The sequence below is a fragment of the Portunus trituberculatus genome, chromosome 28, assembly GCF_017591435.1.
Source record: "Portunus trituberculatus isolate SZX2019 chromosome 28, ASM1759143v1, whole genome shotgun sequence".
Lineage (NCBI taxonomy): Eukaryota > Metazoa > Arthropoda > Malacostraca > Decapoda > Portunidae > Portunus > Portunus trituberculatus.
The window spans coordinates 1829770-1842269 of NC_059282.1; the positions used below are offsets into that span (position 1 = coordinate 1829770).

At 42.0% G+C, this 12500-nt stretch overlaps 1 protein-coding gene across 1 annotated transcript in view; it reads right to left on the minus strand.

Moving 5' to 3' along the window:
* Positions 1 to 1310: 1310 nt before the first annotated feature.
* The window catches only part of LOC123510337 (ubiquilin-1-like), a 20627-nt gene continuing 9437 nt past the window's right edge, over positions 1311 to 12500 (minus strand). Inside the window, exons 4-10 of the mRNA XM_045265410.1 lie at position 12500; positions 12151 to 12267; positions 10243 to 10586; positions 8856 to 9014; positions 8030 to 8302; positions 5377 to 5500; positions 1311 to 4271 (exon numbers count right to left, since the gene is read on the minus strand). The exon at position 12500 is cut by the window's right edge and continues 138 nt beyond it. Coding sequence (XP_045121345.1) covers positions 4198 to 4271; positions 5377 to 5500; positions 8030 to 8302; positions 8856 to 9014; positions 10243 to 10586; positions 12151 to 12267; position 12500 — 1092 coding nt within the window. The 3' untranslated portion in view covers positions 1311 to 4197. The remainder of the gene's footprint in view (positions 4272 to 5376; positions 5501 to 8029; positions 8303 to 8855; positions 9015 to 10242; positions 10587 to 12150; positions 12268 to 12499) is intronic.

Consider the following 12500-nt stretch of genomic DNA (forward strand, 5'->3'; position numbering starts at 1 on the left):
TCTGCTGGTCACCCAGCCAGTCTTCCCTATTACAGAGCGAGCTCAGAGCTCATAGACCGATCTTCGGGTAGAACTGAGACCACAACACACTCCACATACCGGGAAAACGAGGCCACAACCCCTCGAGTTACATCCCGTACCTATTTACGGCTAGGTGAACACACCCCACACATTAAGAGGCGTGCCCATTTGCCTCGCCGTTTTCCGGGATTCGAACCCGGATCCTCTCGGGTGTGAGCCGAGCGTGCTAACCACTACACTACGCGGTGTGTGTAATTCAGTTTGATCTGCTGCAGTCTCTGACGAGACAGCCAGACGTTACCCTACGGAACGAGCTCAGAGCTCATTGTTTCCGATCTTCGGATAGGCCTGAGACCAGGCACACACCACACACCAGGACAAGGTCACAACTCCTCGATTTACATCCCGTACTTACTCACTGCTAGGTGAACAGTGTGTGTGTGTGTGTGTGTGTTTATTTACCTAGTTGTAGTTTTACAGGGCCTGGGCTTTATGCTCATGTGGCCCCGTCTCCATATCTACACTTATCCAATTTTTCTTTAAAACTATGTACACTCTTTGCTGACACCACTTCCTCACTCAAACTGTTCCAAGTCTCAACACATCTTTGCGGGAAACTAAATTTTTTAACATCTCTCAGACATCTTCCCTTCCTCAGTTTCTTACTATGCGATCTTGTGCTTCTAATCTCATATTCTTCTCTCAGGATTAGTTTCTCATTATCCACTTGATCCATTCCGTTAATCAATTTATAAACTTGTATCAGATCCCCTCTCTCTCTTCTCTGTTCCAGGGTTGGTAGATCCATAGCTTTTAGTCTCTCCTCATATGTCATCCCTTTAAATTCTGGAACCATTCTTGTAGCCATTTTTTGCAGTCTCCAATTTCCTTATGTGTTTCTTTTTATGGGGTGTCCAAACAACTCCTGCATATTCCAATCTAGGTCTTATTTTAGTACTTATCAATTTCTTCATCATTTCTTTGTCCATATAGTGTGTGTGTGTGTGTGTGTGTGTGTGTGTGTGTGTGTGTGTGTGTGTGTGTGTGTGTGTGTGTGTGTGTGTGTGTGTGTGTGCATACTAGATAACAACCTCCAAGAAGTGAAAGTAAACACTGGGATATTTCACACCCAAATCACATACACTGCCTTCACTAACAACAAAAGCAGCTTGCAAGATCACATGTCTCTCCCTCACAGCACATTGTTCCTCCCAAGCAACCCACAAAAAATCCTGGAAGATTACTCTCTCTGGTACAAACAACCACTAAGGATAGAATGACAAAAGATCTCATCTTCAGGAGCAAAATGTTGCTTTATTTTCATGCCAGTTATGATCTAATATAAATATGACCTTTCATAATTTTCCTTAGGGTAAAGTAATCCAGTCTCTAAGTATATTTGCAAAAACCTGCTCACAGATGGCTCCAAAACAAGACAGGACATTCAAACTTGGGCTACACTGCTCAGTTGCTCCAGGCTGTGCATTCACACACCTCACCACACAAACAAGTCACACTAAATATATTTATGAGGTTCTAATACATATCGATGTGAAAAATATATGTCTATATCTCAAAGGTAGTGGTCATACTCTCTTCCTTTCGCTCTCTTTCTCTCCCCCTTGCCCACCCTAGTGTAGCCTGAATGACACAGTAAGGTTCCCATCACAGGGCTCTTCCCATTCCTACATGTCCCCTGCTGCCTGCTGAGGCTCAAGGGCAGGTACTCGTGAGCTCTGTCTCTCCCGTGCAGGTATGGCATCAATGGAAATGTAAAAATAAATGCACTTTTTTTTATCTCTATGTTCCAATCCGTCCTTGCTGCCCAAGACTATTGCATGAACACAACAGTACCTGGAGACACAGAATCTCAGGAGCCAGTGGCAGGGCTGCCTTCACCTCTGCCACACCTGAGGTACACTAATTAATTACATGTTCACCTGAATTTTGAGCAAACACTACGATAAAGGACTTCCAGAGAAACAAAGAGCAGATACAAATCCTGACTTTTTGTGCTGTCTGATGATGTTCACAGTTATTATACGAGGCAGCCGCAGACTGTGACGCGCCTCACTGAAGCACAAGACAAGGCTACGTAACAAGCTAGCAAATCTACGCCTAGATTTCTCACTCACGGTGTCACGTCTAAGAAACAGAAAAGACAAGTTAAAAAAGAAAGGCTTCAGATGTCTAGCAAGACTATGATATGGAAAACATGAAGCTATGTATATAGAAAAAATGTCTCTAAGAGTTGTGAAGATGAAAATGCATCTGAGTGCGGCGACAACAACCCTGGGAAGCCTGAGCGATGGTGTCACCCGAGCACAGAGACAACTTCGACACTCCCTCAGCAGCTCTGGGTCACATAGAACAGTGAACACGGCATGTCAAACTTAAAAAATCCAAGAGAAAACTATGGGTGCATGGAAAACAAAATACTGCAGTGTCCCAAACTTTCCTTACACAATCACAGACCACTTATGGACACTTTAAAAAATCAACATGAACCAAGGGAGGGACATTATGTTATGGTATTTCTCCTCACCCCAGTGTCAACAGACAACACTGATTGCCTTCTGCTCACTCAATAAATGATAAGTAACCTGCTTCCTCCCAGTCATCAGTTCATTTTTCTTCACATTTCAAATACCAGACAATCAACAATGAAAACACTTGTGTCTCCCACCACAGCAATCAGGCCCAGTCGTGCTGGTATGCATCCAATAAATCAATAGCCACAATCTAGCATCCCAGAAATCAACTCCTAGCACATTGCCACGTTGCTCCGAGGCAGGCACCTTGACAGTCATCGCCAACTTAATGCCACGTCTTGCAACAGTCAACCATTGCGATCCAGCAGCTTATCAGGGCACACCACTACCTTACCAACCCTCTCACCAGTCATCATCTAGCACATCATCATCACAACCCATTCATCTTGCTAATCACCACCACCACCACCACCTGACACATCACCTAGCCACCAAAGGCCATAACACATCTCCCTCAGTGGCTGCAAAAATCATGCCAGAAATCAACAGCTGTGGGATAAGGTCACCAGATTAGAGGAGTCCCTGACAATCGCCTCCCATAGGGGGTATGGAGACCAGCCCACACCATTGCTCTTTACACTGGTGTGGGACTGACAGCAGTTGGAGAAATAGAAGAATGGAATCATTAGGTCGTACTATTTACACATACACATCAACTCCTTTTTCTTAACATACCAAACATATCAGAGTTTGCTTAGTTAATGATACTCTGCGTCCATTCACCACATAACAAAATCCTGGTAGTACAACACTGTGAAAGCCAAGTCCTTGAAGAAACTTTGTGGGTGAAGGCTTGCACGTAAGACCACTTCACAAACCACATCACAGTTAAAAGTATTAAAATGCTCACTATACTTCAACATGTAATAGTAATAGTAGTAGTACGTAATGGTATTATGTACAAAGAAAAGAAACAAACTTTCAACAAACAAATGAATATAATATTGAAAATAAAGAAAGATGAGCGTATGTATGTATTGAATACAAAGATGACAAGGTAAATGATGATCCTGACAGCATAATGAAGGTGTCAGCAGGCACAGCAGTGCCACACTACAGGGGCTGAAGGAGGGGGCCTGCTACTGATGCAAGAGTTCTCAAGGAAACACAGCATTGATGGTTACTGGAGAAGCAAACAATTACTTCATACAATAGCTGCTATTCTTACTAGTCCTTCTTCCATGAGAAACTGTACAGCTTGATTTTTGTCCTGGCTCTCAATACCCCTTAAGGTAACAAATCACATTGAATTATCTTCTACCCACACCACACAGCAATTCCCTTTCTTGTGAAGACCAAATTGGACAAGCTCCATCTAGTGATACAATTTGTGTGTATACTGTACACAAAGGCTCTCTGTGCTGCCCTCAGAGAGCCACCTGCAGCTCAAGAACAATACAAACACCACATCATCACCTGGAAAAATGCACCCAATGCCAATAGGTCCCCCCGACTGACTGACAGGAGGCAACGCTGCATTGCTTGGAGGGGAGCAGCGATGACAACGGGGTTGTGAGAAGGAAGTACCTATGCACTGAAGTACACACACCCCACACAGATTAGAGGAAACTAATGGAGAAACAGTTACAACATGAGGAGCTAAAAACACAGGGCTGGCGTTGCCTTAGCTCTGTGGGTCCGGGCGTGCCAGCAGCCTCTCCACCGCTGCGTTCACGTCCCCAAAGGTGGCAATGAGGGCTGTGGAGGGCAGAGGGGACCAGGTCAGACTTCAAGTGTCACTTTAAATATCTACCTACCTATCTGTCACTATTACAGCCATTTAGCTATTCTTTTAGCAGTGATCTTGCTCAACAATTTGCTTTGTCCAATGTTTCTAAAGTCCTGCTCTTTTGTATCCTGTTTTTACACTTGTTTACTAACAGTGGTCAGTAGTTCAGCAGGTAAACTAGCTGGAGTCTCAGTGTCCCACTGCCAAAGCAAGCAGTTTTCACACTGGCTGCTGCCCACACCATCATTATCTCCTACTCATGCAGGTTTACCATGAGCTGGGTAGTGAGTATTTCTCCGCAATCTACAACTGGCCTAAGAATTGCCCAATGAACACAATTTGTGCCTAGTGCAGCTGTCACAAGGGCATGTGACATTGCCAACAGCCAAAGATCACACTACTCCACATTCCGGAAGGCTCTGAGTGCTCCAACAACTGAACTTTATTACAGCTGAGGTAAGCTTTGTGTTAGTTGTCACTTGCAGAGGCCCAGCTGCCATTAAGAAGCTAATCAAATGGCCAGCTATCAACAATAGCCCTGTTGTTCATAACTAAGATGTTTCCATTTTTCTTTATATTATATTGCTACGAATAATGTGGAGTTGAAAATCTACACAGAAAATCTCCATGCTAACCCATTCCAGCTTAGGAAATACCCAAAAAACATACTTAACCAACAGAATGTTTTAGTTGTCTGTCAGCCTGTGACATGACAAAGTGCATTATCACATGGCAGTTCACCTGAGAAGATGGTCCACTGTATGTACTCTGGCATAATGTGAATGAGCTACTAACCAACTACTTACAGCATTATCAATGCTACTATCATATAGCTTACTACCACCATAAGAAATTGCCTCCTTAGTGCAAAATTACTGTCACTTGTCAAAAAGGAGCTAATATATAACCAAACCATCCACACAAAATATGCTACCTGAAAATTACATTACTACAGCTGAATAACTATTTCAAATAAGGAAACTTGTGTAAGAAACAATAAAGAGAAATGTAATACTGGTGGGCAGCAAAACTTTAGTGTCTGGCCCCAAACACCCCTGTTCCCTGGTGCCTTACCTTGAAGGTTGGCTTCCCTGTTGATGAAGCCCATCGCTGAGAGTTGCTCCAACTGTGAGGCGTACTGCTGCTCGGGGTTACCACCGCCACCACCACCACCACCGCCTGAACCCAGGGCCTGTGACTGTCACAAGGAAAAGGAAGGAGGCAAGTGAGTACAGTGATCCCTCAACATATGAATTTAATTCGTTCCGTGACGATCGTTGTATATAAAAAAATTGTATATCAAAAAAAAATTTCCCATAGAAATTAATGGAAATAGAATCAATTCATTCTTGTGATACGAATTTAACCACCCAAGAAATTAACATGCTTTAAATACCAACCAAATACAGGCAACCCTCGCTTAACGAACGGGTTACGTTCCTAAAAAACCATTCGTTATGTGAATTTTTGTTTTGCGAACCAATTATAACCAATTATAAGTTTGACCACTGACTTGAGCTTCCATTGAGAGTAAATAAAAGTGAGAGTGCATCATAGTAAAGTGAAAGGTTTAATGAAAGTAAAAATTATGAAGTTAAACATTTAAGCAGTTTAATTTAAGACTAAGTCATTATAGTGTACACTAATGTATGTATGCAAGTAAATCTATAATGTAGATGATCTTAAATTTATGTAGGGAGGGACAGTAGAGCGGGAAATACACTAGCTGGCAACCTGTGGAATGTAAACAAAGGGCACATCTTTGTACAGCATACAAATTTTATGAAATTTTATGTACCACATTTCCACAAGGCTTTCCATTTTATCCATAGCAGAGTCACGAGTTCACGTGGTTCTTTTAGGTTCCAAGGAAGATATGATCTCACCAGTCTTCTTAATAGAATCTGCCGACTTGAAAATAGTAGACAGTAGATGGAGTCAAACCATTGTGGCGAGCAATGCTATTAGTTTTCTCGCCTCTCGTATTTGTGAATAATATCCAGCTTCACTTCGAGAGTAAGAGACTTCCTGGTCTTCTTAGCAACGCTAGGCGACATTGCAAGGCTTTTTGGTGGCATGTTGAGCGAGTGAAGACGAGCTGCTGCTAACGCTGTTATTGTTTTGAACTAGGGGAGTGAGTGGTGCGCGTTTTGTCCACGAGAGATGTTGGTGTATTCAAAAGCCTGTCGGCTTGTGCGTATATGGCAGGGCTTTCAAACTTAGAAAAAATTACCTGGATAAAATTTTGTTAAAGTGAGTTTGATATTCGTTAACACGCAGATGGTAGTAAAAGGAAACCTTCATTGTAGCAAAATTTTGTTGTGTGAACCTTCATTTAGCGGGGTTGCCTGTATAGATTTAATATAAGATAAATACAATGTTTATTGTATGCATGATATAAATGTACTATGTTGCCCAAAATAACAACTTAACCTGCAAAACTCGGGACATGTCGATAGACGTTCATCATGCAAGACTTGGGGCACGTCGATATACATTTAGGCTTTTTACGGCTTTATTTTGGCTATTTTCTTCCCATTTTCTTTGCTTTTGAGCTGGCAACACTCATCAGGAGTAAACATATGCTTTATATACCATCCACGATGGATGGTGGGAGCAACAGTGATTTCCCAGTGTCTGATTCTGCCCCCTCTCCCACGTGCCTTACTTCTACACCTTGGGTCATTTGCCATGTTGTAGGGAGACAACTTTTGAATGAGAGTGGTATCAGAACAGAGAAGAGAGAGAGAGAGAGAGAGAGAGAGAGAGAGAGAGAGAGAGAGAGAGAGAGAGAGAGAGAGAGAGAGAGAGAGAGAGAGAGAGAGAGAGAGAGAGAGAGTATACAAGGGGCCCGTTTTCTATCGCTCTAACCAAAGTCACTGAACCCGATCGGACGCAAGGCCACGTACACCGCTGATACCACCTCACTCAACCTGTGATATTTTGGTAACCATGACATCTAGGGATTTTTATTTTTTATTTTTTATTTTTTTTTTTATACCATTGCAAAGAGGAAGACTTGCTTGTGGGCAGAACACCATTTGTACTCACTCATTTATTGAATTTCTAAGTGTAATCAGTATGTGAATACAGGCTATTTTGTGTGTTTCTCGCCAAACTTTTATTTTTAGGATTCATGATCATGGGGTCTTGAGTTCGCAAAACTTAAGAAAAACTGCACACTGCCGAGGAGCACACATGCATGCACAAAGGATGAACAACGATACACAATGCAGGCTGAATGTTCGGGTGGACGTGGGTAGCCGAGCGATTGCTGCGCCACCTACTGATGGCTATTCGTATCTTAAAAATATCTTCATATTTCAAGGCGTAAATTATATGAAGTTTTTCATCATATATAAAAAAATCGCATGTAGGGGTGTTCGTATCTCGAGGTATTACTGTACCACCTTATCTTACTCATCACCAACACTGTATCATAAATGTTCATGGTGTCTTCAAACCCTAAATTTTGTTGATATATCAAAACATTAAGAATTCACAAGTCGCCCAAGCAGTGATGTAAGGAAGAACAGAAGCTGCTGCCAATTTTTAGAGGATAAGACACCATAAGACCATAGACATCAACATCCTGAGGAAGTCATGCAAGCAAACAGAAGTCAATGACACCGCAAATGACACAAGATCAACACCAGTAAAATAACTTGCTAACAAAAAAGAATTAACAAAAGACACATGACTAAGGAACACACACATGACAACTCACCATAGTGGACATCAAGTTGGCAAAGGCGTCTGTGCCCGGAACAAGTCCAGGAATGAGGGGAGGCGCAGGGGTGGTAGAGGTGGTGGTGTTGCTGGAGTTGGTGGAGGCTGTAGTGGTGGAGGAGGAGGTGGTGGTGGCTGTGGATGTGGTGGTAGACTGGCCAGCTGTGGGGATGCCTTGTGTGGGATTCAGGCCCATGACATTGAAGAGTCCCGGGGAGGTGAGTCTTAATTGCTCCAAGGCATTCTGAATCTGGACTACTGCAGCGAGAGCCTGATGGAGACGAGAGGCTTGTGTTATGGCAAACCATCAGGCTGGCACCTTCACATGCACTAGCTGGCATTTTTTTCATGTAAGAGGGAAAATCTGGCCAAGGACGACAAAATACGATTAAACAAAAAAGCCCACTTAGATGCTAGTTCCCAATCAGGCTTAAGAGAGTTAGCATGCAGTACAATGGTTGAAGCTATTCCAATGATAATTAAGGAGAAAAGTTAAGTGTCAACTAGATAACAGATATGCAAAATAGAATAAAGGAATGGTATAGTAGTCCATCTGGCATTCACCATCACAGGAAGCAGCATACACCACTTACAGAAAAACTGTCACTCTCACACCACGGCTGAAAACATTCTGGTGACAATTATCAGGAAAGTTAAGTGTCCAGGAAAAGAGTAAATGAAAGGTAACTTAGGAGTGGTAACGACAAGCCATACAAGGGAATAAATAGAGATAAGTTTTGTCTGGGTCACCTAGAATACATGGACAGCATAAAAAGATGGAGAGTAGATGGAGAGACCTCATCCTGCATCCTTCATTAGCTCACCTGTGGGTTGGTCATGAAGTTCTGCACCTCAGGGTTCTGCATCTGGTTGAGGAAGCTGGGCAACATAGTCCTCATCTGTTCCTGCAGGACTGGGTTGCCAGCAAACAGAGGATTCGAGCCAATGATTTGTTGAGCTAAGTCTGGGTTGCTTGCCAAATTCTACAAAGAAACAGGGTAATGTAAAAGAATGATTAGAGCTAAAGAAGAGGAGATAATGTAGTGCATGTCTGTCAATCAATATCCATATTGTGGTGGCCATAACAGTATCCTGAAGGACAACTGTCAAGCCTTACTAAAGAACTTATAAAAATACTGGTATAGCTCTGACCACAGCCAATCCTCGTGACAAGGCTGTAACTAATGGCCCACAACTGATATTAGAGGTATTCAAACAGCCATTTGATCTATATCAAGCAGAACTATGATTAAATTAAATACAGTAAGCCCCCCCACTTGGCGAATCTCAGCTTGGCGAAAATCACTTTTGGCAGTAGGGTGGTCATGGACCAGAGTGCATGCTTGGTGATTTGAATTCAAACTTGGCGGTCCCCTGGCGGATGCACGACAAACCACATGGCTCCCCTGTGACGTCAGACCTCTCTCTAAACCTATCAGAATGCAGTGTGAGTCCCCTTCAGCCATTTTGTTTGTGCTACCCTCTGTTCTGCTAGCGTGGGAACGAATTCTGGCGATTTACCACCAAAATGGCCTCTACCAGCACAACAGGTGGTACTGGTGGGTGTAAGGGCAATGGTGGTGGCGGCAAGGACGAAAGTGGGCGAGGGAAACAAGTGGCAAAAGGGGAGTACGGATGAGGAAAGCATCACAAATGCTTGTTTATTGGTCTTTGTACATGTGTTCTAATATGTGAAGGCAAAAGATTTTATTTCAGCTCGAAAGATGGTGTTTTAGGGGTCAAAAGAGGGGCTTTGGCAATGACCAAAGACTGATTCAGACATTTTTTAGGCAATTTATATGGTATAAAGAACTCATGTTTGGTGAAATTAGCATTTGGTGGTAGTTTCGTCACACTTATTAATTCGCCAAATGCGGGGGCTTACTGTACATAATTCAGAGCATAACATCTAAAGTCTAGAAAATGACTCCACAAATAGTTTCACTCACAGCTGAGCTAATCTGTAAGTGGTGTGAATATGAAAGTTATGAACCTTCTCTTGGGCATCCTTACTTTTTGCAAGGGACAGTCTTGATATATGTATGCATGTATGTATGTATGAATGCACATGTGTGTGAATACATTTTAAGTATATTTGCTGCAAAATGTTTATTTCACAATATACATGAATTATGTTTGACTTCTAAAATACACCAATAGATAAATACATATAGTAAATAATGGTTTTCTCCATCTCTCTGGCTCTCTCACCTGAAACATGGCACGTGTGTAAGGTGCGTTGATCATGGATGAGAGGAGCTGTGGGTTCTCCATCATCTGCTGCATAAGTGACTGCATGCCGGGGCTCTGCAGCATTCCAGTCAGCCCTAGGCCACCCATCCCTGGCATTGTAGTGGAGCTGGAGGAGGTGGAGGAGGTAGTGGTGGTGCTAGTGGTGCTGGTGGTGTTGTTGGAGGCAGTTGTTGAGGTGGTGGTGGTGGGGGTGGTGCCTGAGGAGGGGCTGGTAGTTGTGGTGGTGGTTGAGGAGGAGCTCCGTGGTGCCCAGGGGTTTGGTAGAGGCTCACTGTTCTCTCGTCCCGCTTGTGCACTGTCAACTGCCACAAAATGGTTAGGCCAGTGGTTCCCAAACTGGGGCTAAATTACCTCCAGGGGGAGTAATGGAGAGGTGATAGAAAAAAGGTTAAGAATTCTGAAAATAAAAAAACATTGCAGTACCCACCATTAGGATTAATGTTAATTTATTCTTAGTATGCAAAGAGGTAAAGTAAACCTATAATAAATAATCATTTATTGGAAATAATCATCTATTATAAATAACTATTCTAAATAGTAATTGATTATAATTAATAAAGTTAAACCGAGTAACAACAAACATCAAAAGCTAATACATATACAGTTTTAGAAAAGAAGGGATATGTATCTAAGTGTGTGACAGCCCTAAAGTATTTTGACATGTGCTTCAGGACACAAGTCACTCAGTAACCCTGATGACTCATCCATGTGTCCAGTACATGTCACTCAATGCCTGAGACTGCCTCTATTCAGTGTTGTCAGATGTGCGATAATTATCGCAAAATACTATCATTTAGCCTTCTGTAGCATGTATGTGATAAGATAATGCAATAATTTTTGTAAATATGTGATATGTTAGTCAATAATAAGATCATTTCTAATTATGGTGAAAATGTGATGATTTGGGTTTGAGAATCTGGCACCACTGCATCTATTTCAGTCAGTTTTTCTGTGAGCATCAGCTGGGGTAGGCATAAACTGGTATGTATATGTAGTGTTTTAATTTAAACATATACGTAGATCAATGTTGACAACATTTTGTAAAAGTAATGTGGCATGTTGAATTGGGTAACAAGGTGAAAAAGTTTGGGAACCAATGGGTTAGGCACTGCATGAAATGACACTCAATGGTGCCACTGTAACATGTCACTTAGATTACGGCCATATGTAACGATGCTACTAACCACATTCCATGACCAAGGAAGGGAAAAAGAAAATTAAAATAAAAAAATGAATAAATAATAAATAAATAAATAAATAAATAAATAAATAAATAAAAAATAAACTGAAGTGCCAGTCTCCCAAAAATGTCAAAAGAATTATTAAAAAATGTAAGGATAAGTGTCCTGAAACATCCCCTTGAAAGACTCCTCAAGTCCTAGGAAGGTGAAAAAAAAAGAAGCAGGCAGGAAGTTCCAGAATTTATTACAGAAAGGACTGAAAGATAGAGAATACTGATTAACTCTTGCATTAGAGAGGTGGACAGAATAGGGGAGAGAGAAAAAAAAGGAAGTCTTGTACAGGATGGTGGCTGCTGGAGAAGGGGAGGTCTGCAGTTAGCAAGATCAGGTCAGTTGGCATGAAAACAGTGGCAGAAGATAGCAGGAAATGCAACACTGTGATTGTGGCGATCAGAAAGAGGCTAAAAACAGCCAGTTAGACAAGGGAAGAGTTTGAAAACCTATTCATATCAAAATGTAGTCTCTACCCACATTTTTTTTCTTACCAAAGTCCCTACCAACTCATTTTTCTTCCCTCCAAAATGTCTACAAAATATTTTCATTAATTCTGTAATGTTCCTGAGCCATCACTCCCCAGCCTGGGGGCAAACAACAAGAAACAATACAAAGCTCTCCCACCACCTACTATTAGCACTGTTCCCGAGAAGTGATGCGAAGGGGTTGGATCCAAACTGTTCCTGTGCAGCATTCAGCATGGGCTCCTGAATGTCCCGGTACATTCTCTGCAGGGCGCTGTACCCACCTGTCCAGTGAAGAACACACAGAATACCTGTAGTCTGCACGTCACCTAACATACAGACACTTCAAATTCCTCAGTTATTAATTAATCTTTACATTCATTATGGACATGTCAGTAAGGTTTAGCCATTGATATATAAGAACCACTCTCCTAAATTCTTTGAGATCACTGAATGAACTAATTATATCTGCTTGGGTAATGAGATCTGAACATTTAATCTGCAACACTGCCTCACC